At 45.7% G+C, this 21,177-nt stretch overlaps 1 protein-coding gene across 6 annotated transcripts in view; it reads right to left on the bottom strand.

Annotated features, from left to right (window-relative positions):
• Positions 1-21,177, bottom strand: part of VWA5B1 (von Willebrand factor A domain containing 5B1) — a 363,216-nt gene that overhangs the window by 71,996 nt on the left and 270,043 nt on the right. For all 6 annotated transcript variants that reach the window (XM_068241760.1, XM_068241758.1, XM_068241754.1 and 3 more), the window contains one exon: positions 17,374-17,484. In XM_068241760.1, the coding sequence (XP_068097861.1) occupies positions 17,374-17,484 (111 nt within the window). The remainder of the gene's footprint in view (positions 1-17,373; positions 17,485-21,177) is intronic.

Here is a 21,177-nt window from a genome sequence, read left to right as displayed (position 1 = left end):
GGTGTGACGACAGCAGAGATAGGGCTTGATTCACAAAAGAGTGCTAACTGTTAGCACGGCCGTTTTCGCGCGAATTTTTGCATTGCGCGCGCCCGCGAATTTTCGCGCGAAATGATAACGGTTTCGTGCGCAAACGTGAATTTACGCGCAAAATGATATCGATTTAGCGGGAAAATTCGCGTTTGCGTGCGAAAACGTTATCGTATCGTTATTGTTTAATAGAGCAGCACAAAATGAGACTAGGGACCAGAAGGACTTCAGGGAGCTGGAAAATGCCCCAGGAAAGTAACTGGCAACACTACATTCTCTTAAAAAGTTTCTTTAAGGTGGCCACTAATGGTCCAATTTCCGGAACAATTAACTGTCTGAAAATCGGCTACAAGTGATTGATCAGGAACACTATGGAATCTATTTCCATGATCAGATTAGATGCAGCAGATTTTAATTTCCCATTGGTGTTCCCGGTCAATTTTCAGCCATTCATTCAGGAAATTGGACCATTAGTAGCCATCTTTAGTTCCATCGCTCCCTCTGCCCACCCCCCTTGACATTTTCTGCAGCACTTTAGTATGTAGTCATGTCACTGACTGTCCTCAGAGGAGCTCACAATCGAATACTACTGTAGTTATAGTCTAATGTCCTACCATATTATTATTATGTATTTATACTATTTATACAGCACTGACATGTGCTGCAGCACTTTACAGAGTACATAGTCATGTCACTGGGTGTCTTCATAGGAGCTCACAATCTAATCCCTACCATAGTCTAATGTCTTGGGGAGGGGCGCAAATTTCAGTGTTTGCCATAGGCTCAGTTTTACCCAGATACGCCACTGATGCAACGCTAGCAGTTTTTGAACCGGTTTTTCAGAGCGATTCTAGGCATGTTTTGGAGCGATTTTCTAAACATGCCTAGTGTTTTTTGGAGCGTTTTTGAGCAACAGATTTTATATTTTCTTAAAGTAAAGCTGTAACTAAACAGCTTCTGTAACAAAAACGCTTGGAAAACCGCTCTGCTCTAGCCCTTTTCAGAGCAGTTTTCCACTTTCCTATACTCTACATTGAGGCAGAAACGCCTCAGAAATCTCAAAAATGCTGCAGGACCTGAGTTTGGGTTTGGGGGGAAAACAAGCTGGTTTTGGGAGCTGCTCTGGTGTGTACCAGCCCATTAGCCAAGCGCCCCCCTCCCCCCGAAAACGTTTTAAAAAATGCTCAGAACTGCTCTTGGTGTGCACCAGCCCTAAAATACTGTCATCTCAGATCAGGATCATCCACCAGGCAACCAAGGCAGGTGCTTGGGGCCTAGTGAGTGTCAAGGGGGCCCACCTGTCACCTTCTTTGACCTCTCCCCATTTTAGCGTATGAAAAGGACCACAAGGGGGCCCCAAATCTACCACCTTGCCTAGGGCCCCATTGAGGCCGGTTCACACTTACTTACCTGGTCAGGATGTTTTTTAAGCTCCGCTTAGTGCAGGAAGTGGAGCCTAATGTTAAAAATAGGATCCGCCCCCACTTTTTAAATAAACCCCCCAAAACATCCGCTTACCACGTTGCGCTAAGTTTCCAAACTTGGCATATTTTCCCGGACCTGACAAAAAAATGTATGCAATGATATTCTATGAGAAGTGACCCTGTCCGTTCTCTCTAGGCTAGTTGTGTCTGCTTCACTCGTTTGATCGCCGCCTTGTGTACCAGGCATTACCATTTTCTTAGCAGTTAGTTGATGCCTTTTGATAGCTGAGCAACGGGTGTCTGATCGCAGCAGTGCAGAGAGGGAGATGAACTCTGCTCTATCTGCCTTCAGCTCTGCTACTTCACTACTGAGGGACTCACTGACAGGAAATACAACCAATTGTCAGCTGAGGAAACATACACACATACAGGATCTTCTCAAAAAATTAGCATATTGTGATAAAGTTCATTATTTTCTGTAATGTACTGATAAACATTAGACTTTCATATATTTTAGATTCAAATACACACAACTGAAGTAGTTCAAGCCTTTTATTGTTTTAATATTGATGATTTTGGCATACAGCTCATGAAAACCCAAATTTCCTATCTCAAATTAATTAGCATATTTCATCCGACCAATAAAAGAAAAGTGTTTTTAAAACAAAAAAAGTCAACCTTCAAATAATTATGTTCAGTTCTGCACTCAATACTTGGTCGGGAATCTTTTTGCACAAATGACTGCTTCAATGCGGCGTGGCATGGAGGCAATCAGCCTGTGGCACTGCTCAGGTGTTATGGAGGCCCAGGATGCTTCGATAGCGGCCTTAAGCTCATCCAGAGTGTCGGGTCTTGCGTCTCTCAACTTTCTCTTCACAATATCCCACAGATTCTCTATGGGGTTCAGGTCAGGAGAGTTGGCAGGCCAATTGAGCACAGTAATACCATGGTCATTAAACCATTTACCAGTGGTTTTGGCACTGTGAGCAGGTGCCAGGTTGTGCTGAAAAATGAAATCTTCATCTCCATAAAGCTTTTCAGCAGATGGAAGCATGAACCAACTTTTGAACCAGAAACAGCGGCAGAAGCGCCTGACCTGGGCTACAGAGAAGCAGCACTGGACTGTTGCTCAGTGGTCCAAAGTACTTTTTTCGGATAAAAGCAACTTTTACATGTCATTCGGAAATCAAGGTGCCAGAGTCTGGAGGAAGACTGGGGAGAGGGAAATGCCAAAATGCCTGAAGTCCAGTGCCAAGTACTCACAGTCAGTGATGGTCTGGGGTGCCATGTCAGCTGCTGGTGTTGGTCCACTGTGTTTTATCAAGGGCAGGGTCAATGCAGCTAGCTATCAGGAGATTTTGGAGCACTTCATGCTTCCATCTGCTGAAAAGCTTTATGGAGATGAAGATTTCATTTTTCAGCACGACCTGGCACCTGCTCACAGTGCCAAAGCCACTGGTAAATGTTTTACTGACCATGGTATTACTGTGCTTAATTGGCCTGCCAACTCTCCTGACCTGAACCCCATAGAGAATCTGTGGGATATTGGGAAGAGAAAGCTGAGAGACGCAAGACCCAACACTCTGGATGAGCTTAAGGCCGCTATTGAAGCATCCTGGGCCTCCATAACACCTGAGCAGTGCCACAGGCTGATTGCCTCCATGCCACGCCGCATTAAAGCAGTCATTTCTGCAAAAGGATTCCTGACCAAGTATTGAGTGCAGAACTGAACATAATTATTTGAAGGTTGACTTTTTTTGTTTTAAAAACACTTTTCTTTTATTGGTCGGATGAAATATACTAATTTTTTGAGATAGGAATTTTGGGTTTTCATGAGCTGTATGCCAAAATCATCAATATTAAAACAATAAAAGGCTTGAACTACTTCAGTTGTGTGTATTTGAATCTAAAATATATGAAAGTCTAATGTTTATCAGTACATTACAGAAAATAATGAACTTTATCACAATATGCAAATTTTTTGAGAAGATCCTGTATACACGAGTCACTAATGCCGGGTACACACCATGCAATTTCCCATCAGATCGATGGGTTAAAATGATTTTTCATAGACGTGATCAGAAAATTGATCAGAGAAACAATCAGAAATCAGGTTGGACCTGTTGGAAAAGATCGATTCAACCTGTTGATCTGATGAGAAATTGCATTGTGTCCCAGACATAAAACAGGCTTTTCTCTCCTGAGAGCCAGTGATCACTAGTCAGGGTGTTGAACATAATGCAATTAGGTGGAGGGGGGAAGGGGGGGGGGGGCAATTGGAGCCAGCAGGCCTTGGGTGCTGTAAAGTACAAATCCGGCCCTGCGCAGAGTGCAAAGTGTCAGAGAGAGCAAGACAGTGCAAAGTGCCACAGAGTGTGAGAGAGTGCAAAGTGTCAGTGAATCTGAGAAAGAGCAAAGTGCCAGAGTCTGAGAAAGTGCAAAGTGTCAGAGACAGCAAGAGTGCAAAGTGACAGTGCAAAGTGCCGCAGAGTATGAGAGAGGGCAAAGTGTCAGAAAATCTGAGAAAGAGCAAAGTGCCAGAGTCTGAGAAAGTGCAAAGTGCCAGAGAGTCTGAGAAAGTGCAAAGTGTCAGAGAGTCTGAGAAAGTGCAAAGTGTCAGAGAGTCTGAGAAAGTGCAAAGCGTCAGAGAGTCTGAGAAAGTGCAAAGTGTCAGAGAGTCTGAGAAAGTGCAGCGTCAGGGAGAGCTAGAGAGTGTTAAGTGCCACAGAGCATGAAAGACAAAGTGTCAGAGAGAGCTAAAGAGTGCTAAGTGCCACAGAGCATGAGAGAGTGTAACATGTTTCAGGCCAGAAACCCACTAGGAGTGATTTTCTGAGCGCTTTACGATTTGAAAACTCTTGCTAATGTCATGCTATGGGTGTGATCCCACTTGAGCGATGTGATTTTATAAAAATCCCCCATAGTATTGCCTTAGCAAGAGCTTTTTCAAATCATCAGCAATATTGCTCCTAGTGGGTTTCTGGCCTCAGAGCGCAAGAAAGTGCAAAGTGCCAGTGAAAGAAAGAGTGCAAAGCTTAAAATGTACTAAACGTTGTAAAGCGAGGACATACAGTATATCGTGTGTGTTTTGTGGCATTTTGCTGTTATCATTGAGCATTTGGTTGCTTGTGTACCCACAATGCTTTACAGACGGCCAGCTTTCACTCACATGTAACATATTCCCAGAGCTCTCTGTAGGTCCTGTAGAAGGACAACAAAGGAGTCTGTCATGGCCAGAGATGAGTGATCAGTATGGCAGAGGGTCAGCCCTCTCTCCACAGATATAAACAACATGAAGGCCGCAATTCCCTGGAACCCGCCATGCGGCCTCTGTCACTCTGCGCTCTGCCAGGCTGAGGCCACTTGGGCGACAGACGAGGACAGCAGATTGTAGACTCATTATCTCAGGAATTCCCTTCCCATAATCTGCAGACTAATGCTGAGCAGGATTACTGCCCCGCTATACATAGACACAAGGAGCTCTCTGGTATTCCACCAGCTCCAGGCCCGCAGGGAACCTGGAGGGTGAGATGGAGACTACAAAATGGCTGCCGGCCTTAAAGGAACATGGTGCGCTCAGGTATTCCACCAGCTCCAAGCCCGCAGGGAACCTGGAGGGTGAGATGGAGACAGCCAACAAAATGGCTGCTGGCCTTAAAGAAACATGGTGCTGTCTGGTATTTCACTAGCTCCAGGCCCGCAGAAAACCAGAAGATGAGCTGGAGATTACAAAATGGCTGCTGGCCTTAAAGGAACATGGTGCTCTCTGGTATTCCACCAGCTCCAGACTTGCAGAAAATCTGGAGGGTGAGCTGCAGACAGCCAACAAAATGGCTGCCAGCCTTAAAACGGACCTGAACTCAAAACTTCCTCTCTGTTCTAAAAGATATGCAACAGCATAATAAACTTTGTTACAGTTGATACAAACCCTGCAATAAATATGAAATGTGTCTACTTCCTGCTTTCACGGAAGCAGACACAGGGCTAACATCCTGTATTTACCATTTACCTGTATTTAGCCAGCTGACACAGCTGAGAGATCAAATTACAGTGGTGATTAGTTACGGATAAAGGGGAATTACACAGGCTAAACTCTCTAAATACATACAGGGTGCACTTCTCTATGTTTTCCTTCTGTCCTGTGCAAGAGTTCAGGTCCACTTTAAAGGAACAGAGGATCGGGAACTCCACAGGTAATTTATAGTCGAATACTTATTTATAGTCAAACTGTGGAACGTGGGATTCAGGCTAAAATGCTGTTAAAGAAGAACTGTAACGAAAGTAGAATGCAGTCAATTATTCAGGATAGCCACTTTTACGTTAAATATCCTGGTTTAAGCATCCGAAGCACTTCCTATAGCTATATATTGCTGTATATTGGTATGTATGTGCAGAATTCTCCCGTCAGAGCATTCTGGGAGACCAGGCATTATTTTCACAGGCTCCAGAATTCTCAGAAACAAACATTCCGCAGAGCAGCACCTGTCAGGACTAAAGATGTCACCACCAGTGATAAATGTCAGAATGTAAATCAGGGGGAGGAATGATTTTACAACGTGCGAAAAACTGACTAAATAACCTATAAGTGAATATTGTAAAACAAATAAGTAATTTTATTCATAGCTAAACAGCCTAGGCAAAGCATCACTGATAGGGCGGGGCTACATACAATATACAGCAATACAGTAGAGTCTCATTTATCCGGCACAGGCGGGGAGAAGTCAAGCAAAGAGTGTTAAAAATAACACTAACCTCCCTCCAATGGATTAACTGCACAGCCGTGTGCAGCAGAAAGTACTTACGAATCCTCCAGGCGTCGTCCTTTTCACTTCTTGCAGCTCCCAGCTGCCTTGGGGTGTCCTCCATCGGTTGAAGAGATCAGCAGCACCACGTGGATGTATTCAAGCTCTTTATTGCATAAAGATAGCGCCCAGGGACAGCGACAGACGCTGTATCGGAGACAAGCTCCTTTCTCAAGCTGTATAGGTATAGGTGTGAGCCTATACAGCTTGAGAAAGGAGCTTGTCTCCGAAACAGCGTCTGTCGCTGTCCCTGGGCGCTATCTTTATGCAATAAAGAGCTTGAATACATCCACGTGGTGCTGCTGATCTCTTCAACCGATGTCTTAGGAGCTGCTGGACCACAGCGCCACATCAGCCTAGCACACGGATACCCTCACCAGGGTGCCTATCGACTGTGGTACAACTTGGGGTGTCCTCCATGCATGGCCCCGATGTGTCACGTGATCTTATGCTGGTCGTGTGACACGCTGAGGAGCCATACGAGCAAGGGCGTCGCTAGCCCCAGAGATCAGTGGCACGTGCCCCGGATCTATTCTGGGGTGCCCCGGATGTCCTCCAGGCAGAGTCAGCTGTGGTGCCTCAATGGCGGGCATGCTGGGAGCTGTGGGGCATCAATCGGGAAATTATGGGCGCTGTGGTGCTTCTATGGGGGCATACTGGGTGCTGTGGTTCCATGCTAGGTGCTGTGATGCCAATATGGGGCATGCAGGGAGCTGTAGTTCTTCTATGGGGGCATGCTGGGAGTTGTGGTGCCTCAATAGGAGGCAGGCCCGTGGGAGCAAGCAGGTGGGGGGCACTAGAATGTCAGGGAATGGTATGGAGGACTGCCAGGCAACCTGGCATCAGGCCAGCCCGCTCAGCAGAAAGCCAGGTAACTCTGCCCAGTTACAGACACTGCCTATTTATGTGATATGCTGCATTTTTGTATTAATGGAGAGGGGGCATTTTTCTGGGCAGGCCTACTTAGACCACTGTTGAGTTCATAAAAATTTGGCTCTACCCATGACCACACCCACATTCTGGATCATGGCCACACCCATTTTCTGGCTGGAGTGCCCGCCCTGGATCTCTTAGGATCCTAGCAATGCCTCTGCATAGGACACCGCACCCGGAGGATTCATCAGTACTTCCTGCTGCACACTGCTGTGCAAAGTTATTTAGGAACACCCCCATTGTGTCACGCCAGGCATGCTGGTTACTTGAGACTGCCTGAGTTCTGGTTAACTGGGACTCTTCTGATGCTGAAAACAGGAAAATTACAGTAAAAGTGTATTTTGAATAATTGACTGCATTCTACTAAATGTTACTTCAGTGACTCAAAAAGAATGCTTAGAGCTCCCCCAGCTGGGGAAACGAGGAAATGGTCAACAATGAAATATCGTTGTATAAATCTGTAGTGTGGGGGTATCTGATTTCAGAACCACAACTGTAAAACACGAATCCAGAGACCATGTACAGAAAGTCTGGAGCTCCGCCTGGTGGTGAAATAGTGAAAAGGAAATTATTCTTAGATCATAGTTCATATTAACCCCTGATTTAAAGCGGAACTGAATACTAAATAAAAACAAAGTCCTTCACTTACCTGGGGCTTCCTTCCGTCCCTTGCAGCCTTCCTGTCCCGTGGTGGTCCTCCACGATCCTCCATTTTCCAGCCGCCAGCTGGTTTTGTTACCGTCGAGGTGGCAACTGCGCCCCAGGTTACGCGTATCTTAATAGGACCCAGAGGCTCCCCCTTCCCAAGGTAAATACCGCCAGGGGCACTTTTTTTCCTAACAGTAATCATATTGTGAAGATTTTTTATTTAAAAACTGGACTGGCAGTAGAGTTCACCTTGCAGTGAGCAGAAGTGACCAGCAGGTGTCGCCTCTGCCGCACAGGAACGCCTTCCTCTCTCCCTCACTGAGGGACCAGCATGGTTTCCGCAGCGACCGCATCCCCAGTCACAGCAGAATAAACACTGGCAGGTTTCCTCCGGGGGAGGAATACTGAATCCTCTCAGTCTCCGGATTCTCGCTGCCAGCTATCAATATGTAAATCGCCCCCCGGAGGCCGCGAGCCGACATGTAAAGCAGCGAAATGTTCATGTTTAACAGCTGGAAGGGAAAACGCACGGCAGCGAAAGCAAAAGATGTAACGCGGCTGTTATTAAAATATTCCTAATTAGTCGATGAATTCCATCGAGGCCGGCTCAAAATTCCCAGCGCTCCGACGTGAATGCTGCTATTGCTGCCGGCGCACTACAAATCTCAGCCCTGGCCAGTGCGGTTATCACAGGGCATCCATCTAAGTTTGTTTAAAGAGGAATTCCAGCTAGCAGCTGAATACACTGTTGATATAATATATAGTGAGTCGCTCACCCCTGTCACACTGCCTGGCTTGGTTGCAAGGGCGTAACTAGAAATCATTGGGCCCACCTGCAAAACTTTGCATGGGGCCCCCTCCCACCAACTACAACTGAACTTACTCCCTGCTACCTGCACAGGTAGGCTGACAACCAGGGTTATTCAATTGGTTAGTGCACAGAGACGGCAGTGAAACATTGTAGAGTTGAGCCGAAATTTCGCGTTACTATAATTACGCATGCGAAATTTGCTATTACGGCGCGAAATTATGGTAGCGTAGTTGCCATTAAAATCGTAATTGATAATACCGTAAGCGTAATTTCGCGTTTCGTTCATAACGTAATTTCGCGTACAACTATACCGTAATTTCGCATTAAACCATAACGTAATTTCGCATTTCTTCGTAATTTCGCGAATTTCGTAATTACTTGTTAGCTATAAAAATAAATACATTTTAATTTTGAAAATGAAAGTAATTTCGTTTATAATAGTAATTACTAGACACAGGAAAGTGTCTGGGTATTGGAGATTGTCCACTCATATTACAGGCTTCTTTTGAGATACATCCTAAACAACCAATTGTAGTTTGACCCACCCTCCTAGTATATAATCTGGCAGCCATGTTAGTTTCACTTTGTGGGTTGTTGTTTCTGTAGGAGAAGGAGTGAGAGAGAGCACATTGCAGGACTCATATACACCATTTCTTTGCCTTTTCTAGCATTTTGCTTTATTTCAGTCATTGCTATAGACTACGCTTACAAACGTTTGCATGCAAGGCAAACGTAATTTCGCGATACCCACCGTAACGCGAAAACTACGCGAAAATTAACGCTTACAGTAATATGAACTATCGCGAAATTACGTTATGTAACTAAGCTTACAAACGGTTGCATGCAAGGCAAACGTAATTTTGCGATACCCACTGTAATGCGAAAGCTACGTGAAAATTACGCTTACGCGGAATTTCGCGAAATCCTTCTTCATTACGATTATGTACTTACGGCCATAATCGTACTTACACTAATAACGCGAAATTTCGCGAAATCGTAATTAAGTCATTACGCTCACCTCTAAAACATTGCACACATTGGCGTCAATTCACCAGAGGTTTCCGAACTATTTATCACATGGTCCTCAATTCACTAAGCTTTATCAAACACTTTACCGAACGTTTGATAATTTACCTTATGGCTAAAATCTAATTTTGAGGTTGAGGGCTGGGCATTGTACACAAGAGTCTGCTGCACACTGAGCATGGACTGTCTACAAATCTTTGTCTGCAAAACTTTATATGATTCTTTATCATTGGCTGAGCAGATGCTGTCATTACAACAATTGTGCAGAGAGCAGAACGTTTTTCTCTCCTTGCCCTTAGTTGTCAGTCTCTCAGGAGGGGGCCCCCTGTGGCTTCTGGACCCCCCTGCTGCTGCATCCCTTGCAGGGTCTATTGTTACATCTCTGCTTGGTTGGTTGTAGCCAGGGGCGGAACTGTCCCGCGCACGTAATAAAAGGGCAGCTGGAAATTTGGGCACTCGGGAAAGCCGATCGGTAAATTGACCAATATTCTACTATTAAGTGTAAAAAAAAAGGATACATGATTAGCATGTGACGCTCGGTGTAATGGAGCGCACACGCAGCAAAAAGGGGACAGCGTGCTTCTGAGCCTGGCACTATGCGCCGGCCAGAAGCGAAGGGGGAAGGACATACTGCGCACACAGGGTGCAGTATGTCCGGGGCAGAGGTCAAGCAAGTCGCCGCACACCGGAGTGTATAAAGCATGAACGGCGGCAGACGGAGGGGGGCGGGAGGAAATGCAGGTATGCGCTCATCACCCCCTACACAGTGCGGCAATCAATTTTACCACAACCATTCGGTTGTGGTATCCTTTAAATACCGAAATTTTACTATAACTAAACTTGACCCTACTCTCACACAGAACCCTCCCCGCTGATCCCTAACCCAACCCCCCCCCCGCAAACCATCTACCTACCTGCCCCCTAACAAACATACCTCCTGCACACAACCTTTCCTGACCTTAAACACCCCGGCAAACCTTACCTGGCTCCTAACCCTAATGACGCCCCCTCCCCCGCACAAACACCCTACATGACACCTAACCCTACCCACCCCCACGCCTAACCTTAACCACTACTCTTTACGCCAATCGGTGAAATTATTTTTTTTTTTTTTCGGCCACTGCCATAGCTGCACATTAAAATAGCACCCTTGAGAGCTACTTTTGGCACCCAATAAGAAACTGGGTGCTAAACCCAGAGTCTGCTATTTAACCCAAATTTCCCCTCATTACTGCTATTTCAATAGGGGTCTATGGCGGCGCCCAAACTTACCCTGCTAGCTGGCGCCCAAATTGCCTGTTTCGACTGTCCCTCCCTCCAATACATAGACTCACCTGTAAAGCACGTGTTGTGGTGGTGTAGACATGGCAGCCACTCTTGTGGTTAGGGGTAGTCATGGTCGCCACACTTCTTATGGGTGGGGGTAGTCATGGTGACCACACTTGTTATGGGTGGGATTAGTTATGGTGGTAAGTGCCGGATCGCTGGGAGTATGACCAGAGTGGCGTTCAGGATTCAACTGCGCATGCGAGAAAGCTAGTATAGCCGGTTCAAAGGTCCAGACCGCAGGTGGTTCGGAGCCTAGTACTGGCCAAATTGTGGAGAAACAGAGGCTTGCGGGGGGAATGGAGGATACAGTTCTTTTAGCTGATGAAGCAATAGGGGATGCAGAGATTGTGACCGCACTGGGGCCCCTGGACCAGAGGGGCCCTCCTACAACCACTGTATTAGCTCTTCATTGGTGCCATGCTGGTAATGATCCCCTCTATATGTGCTTTGAATAGTGATAATCATTAACAAACTCTTCCTCTCCCCTAAATACACGTCTCTGGCACTGTGGCTGTCCATTTGGTGCTCAATATCACTTGTTCTGTATGGAGTGCTTGAGGGGGCCCCACGTAAAACTCGCAATGGAGCCAAGAGCTCCTTAGCTACGCTACTGGATATTCTTTAAAATCAGCTGGGACAGCCCTACTATCCCAGGAAAAAAAACACATATATAAGTAGATAAATACTTGTTCTACTTACATAATATAGGTATTGTAATATCCACATTTTGATTTAAGTGAATTTTATATGGCAAATAAAGAGAAAACTGTTCCAGGCATTTTCCATCTTTACTGCGTCTGGCTGAAGCCAATCCTGATATCATTTCCTCCCTTACTCTTTTTTTTTCTCCTACAAACTACACTGTCATGTCTAGCTTGCTTTGTAAACACATGTGAGCGCAGCATAGATCGTATTTCAACAGCTTTTGAAGAGGGGTGAGGTGTATTTTCCTCCTCAGCCTGTCACAATGTGGGAGAAGAGATAACAAGCTTCCCCCCTCCTGTGCAATGTACCAGAATAGAGCCAGGCTGACTGAGATAAGATTAATTACAGCAGAAACATTTATGATTATATTGGAATGCAGACTGCATGCAGACTACATAATAAACACAGCGTAGCGGGAATTTGATTTTGTGGCCGACAATCCCACTTTAAAATAACTTTTAGCACTCAGCAAATCAAAAAGTACCAAAAGCTAGGTGAAATAGTACTGATATAGAGTCTTTTCTGGCTTGCTGGTGGCTTACAGAGCATTTTATTGATAAGATGTGAAAAAGTCACCTTGGAGAAAACTTAGGAGAAAAAGTGAAGTGAATATAAGGGCCACTATATGTTTATTTTATATGTTTATTTTTTGACAACTTCTGTCGCTGGAGAAGATGGGGAAATGTTTGCAAACACATTAGAAGCTGCAGTGCCACCTCATGGCTGTTTCTGTAACTGCATTTTTTTCACAATAAAAACATAAAACTGTAGGGATATTGCAGCATATAAACACAGGGAGGAAGAATTGGCCTGGAAGGCACCTGCTCATCAGTCCTGTAGGTGTTTTGTATCTGCTGAGCCTATTGGCTGCTGCACAAGCCCTTAGTGAGTCAAAATATACCATCCAATGACCAGTGTGAGCCCAAAATGTCACCAGGAGAGTCTTCTGCTGCTCAATTTCCTGTTCTAACAGCCCAGCTGAATGGGTTAAAGTGGAACTGAACTCTTTCACAAGACAGCAGGAAAACAGAGAAATGCACCCTGTATGTATTTCGAGTTTAGACATGCTAGAAATGATCGATTGATCCGTTGATCTGACAAGCAAATTGCACTGATCTAGCAGGATAGTGTAATGGTTAAGGGCCCTGCTTCTGACACAGGAGACCAGGAATTGAATCTCAGCTCTTCCTGTTCAGTAATCCAGCATCTATTCAGTAAGGAGACCTCGGGCAAGACTCCAAGTGCATGATATAGATGTCTTTGTCTTGCATGGTGTGTATAAGCTTTAAGGGCTGGTGCACACCAAAACCCGCTAGCAGATCCGCAAAATGCTAGCAGATTTTTAAACGCTTTTTTTTATTTTTATGAGGCGTTTTGCTAGCGTTTTGCGGATTGCTGCTGCGGTTTTCAGTATAGTAGATTTCATATATTGTTACAGTAAAGCTGTTACTGAACAGCTTCTGTAACAAAAACACCTGCAAAACCGCTCTGAACAGGCGTTTTTCAGAGCGGTTTGCGTTTTTCCTATACTTAACATTGAGGCAGAAACGCATCCGCAATCCAAAAAATGCCTCACCCAGGCATTTTTCGTTTCTGCAAAACGCCTGCCGCTCTGGTGTGCACCACCCCATTGAGATACATTGACCAAGCAGATCCGCAGCCGCAAGCGGATCTGAAAACGCCCAAAAAGCCGCTCGGTGTGCACCAGCCCTAAAAGAGTGCAGCTGATTTTGAAGTGAATACGAGGTAAGAGTGATATGGAGGCTGCCATTTTTATTTCATTTTAAACAATACTAGTTGCCTGGCAGACCTGCTGATCTGTTTGGCTGCAGTAGTGTCTGAAGCACACCAGAAACAAGCATGCAGCTCATCCTGTCAGATTGGACAATGTCAGAAACACTTGATTCCCTAAACCGTGATGTCATATCACAGCCGTTTTCACGTGAATTTTTGCGTTTGCGCATGATCCCAAATTTGCACGCGCAATCGCGAATTATCGCGCACAATCGATTGCGCATGCAAATTCACGGTCGCGCAAAAAATGCACGCGAAAACGGCCATGATATGCTTATTCAGGCCAGCTGCATGCTTATTCAGGGGCTATGGCTGAAAGTATTAGAGGCAGAGGATCAGCAGGACAGCCAGGCAACTGGTATTGCTGAAAAGGAAATAAATATGGCTGCCTCCAAGGGTTCACTTTAAGGACAACTCATGGTAAGCGGACCCAGAGCCCCAGCGCTGCGCAGACACTAAGCTGCCGACAATGCGGAAGAAATGGCAGACAGCAGGCCGGATATTGAGGTCAGGGGGGACCAATCTGGATAAAAGGCCTTTTCCTCTGTTTCATTTCCCAACGCCTGTGGTGACAGAATAATTTGCTCTCCGCCGCCGATGATTAAAGGGCGAGTCAGCGTCTCCCGGGAGACGGTATCAAAGAAACGCCCGACCTGATCTTTACGCCAGTCACTTCAGGCGCTTTCTTCCCCGCTTCTCCGGGACAAACATCACAAGCGCCTCACGGTGACATGAACTGTATCGATTTATGTGTGTTTTATCCTCGTGTAGCGAGGGACTTTAGGGACGCACTATCGATCGTCTAATGTCGTCTCTAATGCTGATCACACAGGACATCAGAGGTGGGAACAGCTTTGTAACAAAGGGGGGGGGGGGGGAGGGGGGGGGCTACAGTCAGAGTACTGAGGGGCTACTATGGGGTCCATGAATCGGACAAAGGTTCTGGGGGAGAGGGGGGCTTTTCCTTTCCATGTGATCCTGAGGTGAAAACAAACTGGTGAGACAAACAATTGTTTTTTATCATCCTGCTCCTGAAAATTACTTTTTTTTAGATATCTGGTGGTTTTATTTTATATTTAAAGATGGAATGTAAAGATTTGATACTTACCCGGGGCTTCCTCCCACCCCATAAACACAACATGCGAGCAGTGCCGGATTTAGGTCAAGGCCTCCTAGGCCATGGCCTAGGGCACCACAGGAGGAAGGGCACCAAAGCAGCAGGATAAATTGGTGCTGCATTTGCAAGCTTGCAAATGCTGACCGCAGTACTCTGCTGCTAGCTGCCTGTGCAGCAGCCACCTTGCTCTCTGTGCATTGTGGCCGGCGGCTATGGACTTGGGCAGCATTGGAGACGGAAAGGAAGAGGAAGCTTCTGCACTGGAGAAGAGCGGATAAATGAGTGATAACTGATGGCTGCTGCGGTGTGAAGGCGAGCTGGCTACCTAAACTGAAAGATGTGGGGGGTGGGGTGAAAAAGGATGGATTAAGGGAGTAATTTGGCTACCTATACTGGAAGGAAAGGGGGAAGGAGTCATCTGGCTACATAAACTAGGGGTAAGGGGGGAGGGGTCATCAGGCTACCTATACTGGAGGGAAAGGGGGAGGAGTCATTTGGCTACCTATATTGGGGGGTCATCAGGCTACCTATACTAGAGGGAAAGGGGGAGGAGCAATCTGGCTACCTATACTGGAGGGGGGGGTTGGGGGCATCAGACTACCTATACTAGATGGAAGGGGGGAGGGGTCATCTCGTTACCTATACTGAAGGGGGTGGCTGGTGACAGTAGCCTAGGGCGGTAAAAAGTACAAATCCGGCCCTGCATGCGAGTCCTCCCGCGGTCTGCCATTCAGCCGCAATCAGCCCCGGTAACTGGCTCAGTCAGGTCCAGTCTGGGTTTTCTGCACATGCGCATGTATCAAATCTTTACTTTCCATTGTCTCTGGTTTCTTTTAAACATTTACAAAGCAGATTGAATGTTTTTTTTTTTGTCTCTGCTTAGTGGCCGTCTATTAAGTGTCCCAGAGTTAAAATACATGAACTATCGACCTTTTTCTATCTCCCTCTGCTCTCAGAAGGTGTACTCTGCCAGGAAAACTTTTATGGCTGTGATCTGCTTATCAGTGATTTTCACTATATTTCTGACAAGGTAGCAACAAGACAGAAGCTGTCACTTCCATGCCTAAAAATTAACTGTTACCAAGTCCTGCAACGTCCACCTCCGCAATATCTCCAAGATCCGCCCCTTCCTGTCCATGGACAGACTGGACTACTGCATTGCCCTCCTGTCTGTCCTCCCTATGAACTACCCCCTCCTACAGTCTATCATGAATGCAGCAGCCAGAGTCATTCATGTGACCTCCTTCTGCAAATCCCTCCACTGATGGCCCAATCGTTCCAGAATCACCTTCAAGATACTGTGTTAGGTCTACAAATCCCTCCACAATACCTGCCCGAGCTCCATCTCTGAACTTATCCACAGGTACACACCTAGCCACACACTTCGATCCTCCAATGGCCTGCGCCTTTCTACTCTGCGCACCACCCATTCCTGTGTGAGACTACAGGACTTCTCCAGAACTGCCCCTATTCACTGGAACTCCCTGCCACCCCCTTAAACACCTTCAAGCAAGTCCCCAGAATACACCTGTTCCTGGTGGTCTACCCTCCCTCTGGACTGCCTTAACCCCTACTGCTGGGCAACTATGCATTGTCCCCTACCTAGTGTCCCTGCCCACCTTAGATTCTAAGCGTTCTCCTCACCCCCCTTGTGTTTCTAACTCAATCATACACCTATCCTAAATGACCTGGACTACTTGATCACTTCTCCATGGACTGCCAGAACCTAGCCTCGCACTTAAAGTGAACCTCCGGACTAAAAATCTACTCAGCAGAACTGAAAAGGCTTGGTGTTTCTTTATCAGTTTCACAGCATCAGAACTTTGTTTTTCTTACCAAAGCATCATTTTTAGCTCCACCCATCAAAGAAAAAAAGCCTGGGCTTTTTTTCCCTGATGCTGTGCAGAGCATGATGGGATTTCCTATGTTGTTGTTCATGTTGCCTAGCAACTGGGAGGGGTGATCAGGACACAGGACAGTTGGAACTGTGTCTCATGCTCCCTGACTCCTCCTTTCAACCAAAAAGATGGCTGCCATCATGAAATCAAACATTTGCCTGTTCTTTTAAAACAGGGTGGGTAAGAGATTATATTACCTATCTATTTTAATTAACATAACTAATGTAACTTAATGACAGTATGTTTGTTTAGGATGAAGTTCCTCTTTAAAGAGAATCTGTAATAAAAAAAAAAAAAAAAACGTGCCCCCGGGGGGTACTTACCTCAGGGGGGGGGGGAGCCTCCGCATCCCCCGTCCTCCACAGTAGCCCCAATCCAGCACTGGGGCCCCCGGACAGCTGCAGACGGCAATATTTACCTTTTGTATCCAGCACAGGTGCAGTACCTTCTAACCCCCTGGGCTCTGGTAGAAGTAGGCAAGCCCAGTCAGGTCTGCTCTACTGCCGTCTGCACTGTAGACCGCTCACAATCGGCTCCACCATTTCCGCCAGAGCCCAAGGGGGAAGATGCGCATGTTAGATCCAAAAGGTGCGCGCATCTATCGACAAGCTTATCGGCAGATTTTCGGGGGGTTCCAGTGCTGGATCGGGTCTACTGCGGAGGGCGGAAGAAGCTTCATTAGGATCCAGATCCTCCCCCTCCCAAGGTAACTATCACCCGGGCAGTTTTTTAAATGTCACATTCTCTTGAAGCCTTCCCCGGGGATGCGTGATCATGTATTGCTGTGCTGTGTTTCCACATCTGTAACCTTATTTATTGTGCAGTGCGTTATAAAGTATATAATGATAACACTCACCTCATTGTAGCTCTGGCTGCACGGGAACAAGGACTTGAACGATGACCCAAAGCCAATGATGTTGAAGAGGGACGTCGGCATCAGACTTTTCAGAATCACCAGCATGGCATCCTGCGGGCAGAAAGAGAGGAAACTGTGACATCTGCCCATCACACATATCGGGGTAAAGAGGCCCTGTAGTGACATATAGTAGAATGCAGTAAAGAAGCCCTGTAGTGACATATAGCAGAATGTAGTAAAGAGGCCCTGTAGTGACATATAGTAGAATGCAGTAAAGAGGCACTGTAGTGACATGTAGTAGAATGCAGTAAAGAGGCCCTGTAGTGACATATGGCAGAATGCAGTTATGAGGCCCTGTAATGACATATAGCAGAATGTAGTAAAGAGGCCCTGTAGTGACATATAGCAGAATGCAGTAAAGAGGACCTGTAGTGACATATAGTAGAATGCAGTAAAGAGGCCCTGTAGTGACATATAGCAGAATGCAGTAAAGAGGCCCTGTAGTGGCATATAGCAGAATGTAGTAAAGAGGCCCTGTAGTGACATATAGCAGAATGTAGTAAAGAGGACCTGTAGTGACATATAGCAGAATGCAGTAAAGAGGCCCTGTAGTGGCATATAGCAGAATGCAGTAAAGAGGCGCTGTAGTAGCATATAGTAGGTAGGATGAGGCCCTGTAGTGACATATAGAAGAATGCAGTAAAGAGGCCCTGTAGTGACATATAGCGGAATGTAGTAAAGAGGCCCTGTAGTGACATACAGTAGAATGCAGTAAAGAGGCCCTGTAGTGACATATGGCAGAATGCAGTTATGAGGTACTGTAGTGACATATAGTAGAGTGCAGTAAAGAGGCCCTGTAGTGACATATAGTGGAATGCAGTAAAGAGACCCTGTAGTGACATATAGTAGAATGCAGTAAAGAGGCCCTGTAGTGACATATAATAGAGTGCAGTAAAAAGGCCCTGTAGTGACATATAGTAGAATGCAGTAAAGAGACCCTGTAGTAACATATGGCAGAATGCAGTTATGAGGCCCTGTAGTGACATATAGTAGAGCGCAGTAAAGAGGCCCTGTAGTGACATATAATAGAGTGCAGTAAAGAGGCCCTGTAGTGACATATAGTAGAATGCAGTAAAGAGGCACTGTAGTGACATATAGTAGAATGCAGTAAAGAGGCACTGTAGTGACATACAGTAGAATGCAGTAAAGAGGCCCTGTAGTGACATATAGCAGAGTGCAGTAAAGAGGCCCTGTAGTGACATATAGCAGAATGCAGTAAAGAGGCCCTGTAGTGACATATAGCAGAATGTAGTAAAGAGGCCCTGTAGTGGCATATAGTAGAATGCAGCAAAGAGGCACTGTAGTGAGATATAGTAGAATGCAGTAAAGAGGCCCTGTAGGGACATATAGCAGAGTGCAGTAAAGAGGCCCTGTAGTGACATATAGCAGAATGCAGTAAAGAGGCCCTGTTGTGGCATATAGCAGAATGTAGTAAAGAGGCCCTGTAGTGACATACAGTAGAATGCAGTAGAGAGACCCTGTAGTGACATATAGTAGAATGCAGTAAAGAGGCCCTGTAGTGACATGTAGTAGAATGCAGTAAAGAGGCCCTGTAGTGACAAATAGTAGAAAGCAGTAAATTATTCAGGATACCCACTTTTACATTAATTATCCTGGTTTCAGCATCAGAAACGCTTCCTTCATCTATATATTGGTGAATATTGGTATGTACCCCCACCCTTGTGTTAGCCTAGGCTATTTAAGTATGCAGAATTCTCCTCCCAGAGCATTCTGGGAGACAAGTCATATTTTGTACTGACTTCAGAACGCTCATTAAATAAATCTTCCGCAGAGATCATCTAGCAGGACTAAAGATGTTGCCACTTGTGATACATTTCAGAATGTAAGCCTGGTACACACTTTTAATTACGATTGGCCAATCATTGACCGATTTTACCAACTCCATGTAGTATTAGGGTTTACCTACAATATTTGTTCATAGATATTCAATATCTGCTGACCCTTATACTACATGGAGGAGCTAAAATTAGTGGTTGACCAATCATAATTGAAAGTGTGTACTAGTATTTATTGTATGGCTACCTTAAAGGGAAGCTCCGGTGGCTCCCGGGCCCCTCCTGTGCAAATGCCAACCAAGCAGCATCTACTTGTGCTCCAGTGTGCAGCTCACGGAGTCGCAAGGGGCTGGAGGAAGCCCCGGGTAAGTAGATTTGTGCTTTTTATTCTTCCTGGAACTTCCCTTTAAAGAGAATCTGTATTGTTAAAATCACACAAAAGTAAACATACCAGTGCGTTAGGGGACATCTCCTATAACCCTCTGTCACAATTTCGCCGCTCCCCGCCGCATTAAAAGTGGTTAAAAACAGTTTTAAAAAGTTTGTTTATAAACAAACAAAATGGCCACCAAAACAGGAAGTAGGTTGATGTACAGTATGTCCACACATAGAAAATACATCCATACACAAGCAGGCTGTATACAGCATTCCTTTTGAATTTCAAGAGATCATTTGTGTGTTTCTTTCCTGCAGTTATCTTCTTCCACTGAAGTGTCAGGCTGTTTCTTCCTGCAGAGTGCAGACAGCTCTGCCTGTTTGTAATTCTTCAGTATGTGAAAGCCCAGCCAGCTCAGAGAACGATTTATCCAGCTTGTAAAAGAGAAGAGAGAAGCTGCTCTAATCCTAAATAATACACAGGCAGTGTGCATAGAGGGGCCTGGAAGGGGGAGTTCATAGCAGAACCACAACACTGAAGAACTTGGCAGCCTTCCAGACACAGGCCTGACAAGTCTGACAAGAGAGAGATAAGTTGATTTATTACAGAGACTGTGATAGTACAAAGTGCTGCAGTAAGCCAGAACACATTAGAATAGCTTTTGGAACTTGTAGGATGATAAAAAACAGGATGCAATTTTTGTTACGGAGTCTCTTTAAGGGTGTGCGTACACACATGCAATTTTGATTGGCCAATTTTACCACCTCCATGTTGTATGAGAGCATACCTACACACTGTTTATTGCATTCAAAATTTGTTGGCCCTCGGTGTGAAGCGGTGATATGTTTTCGTGTTTGCGTGTGCTGGCTGCTCTCCTGCCCTGTGATTGGCTGCGGAGGCGTTTCCGTCATGCCTGGCTGGTTTCTGTAGTTGCTTCGGGATCTTCAGGCAGCTGCTGTACACGGCAAAGCTTCCTTTTTTGTCAAATCCAATTTCCCAGTTCATCCCCCGGCGGTGACGGCGACTCGTGCGAGCGCAACGCCTAATCGGATGCAAACGATCTGAAACCGGCTCCCAATAAAAGAGCAATTAAACGGAGACGAGAGAGGAGGCTGGAAAAAGTTAATTAGATCGCAACGGAAAAAGAAGGAGCACTTTTATCATTTTCTCTCGCTGGTTTCTTTAAGTTTAAAAATTGCGTTATATGTGCCTCGCGCTACAAAAAAATCCTTTAATGATACTAAAATGTATCGTTTCATATCAATTTGCAGCAGCTTCACATTTTTAAAACCTGATTTTAAAGAGAAACTCCGACCAAAAGTTGAACTTTATCCCAATCAGTAGCTGATACCCCCTTTTACATGAGAAATCTATTCCTTTTCACAAACAGACCATCAGGGGGCGCTGTATGGCTGATATTGTGGTGAAACCCCTCCCACAGTTTGGCAGTTTCCTGTCTGTGAACCTTGTTGCATTGTGGGAAATAGCTGTTTACAGCTGTTTCCAACTGCCAAAAACCATGCAGCAGCTACATCACCTGCCAACAGTAAAATGTTCACTGGAGTTCCTCTT

Source organism: Hyperolius riggenbachi, chromosome 6 (genome assembly GCF_040937935.1).
Source record: "Hyperolius riggenbachi isolate aHypRig1 chromosome 6, aHypRig1.pri, whole genome shotgun sequence".
Taxonomy (NCBI): Eukaryota; Metazoa; Chordata; class Amphibia; order Anura; family Hyperoliidae; genus Hyperolius; species Hyperolius riggenbachi.
This window is presented reverse-complemented; position numbering and strand designations above follow the sequence as displayed.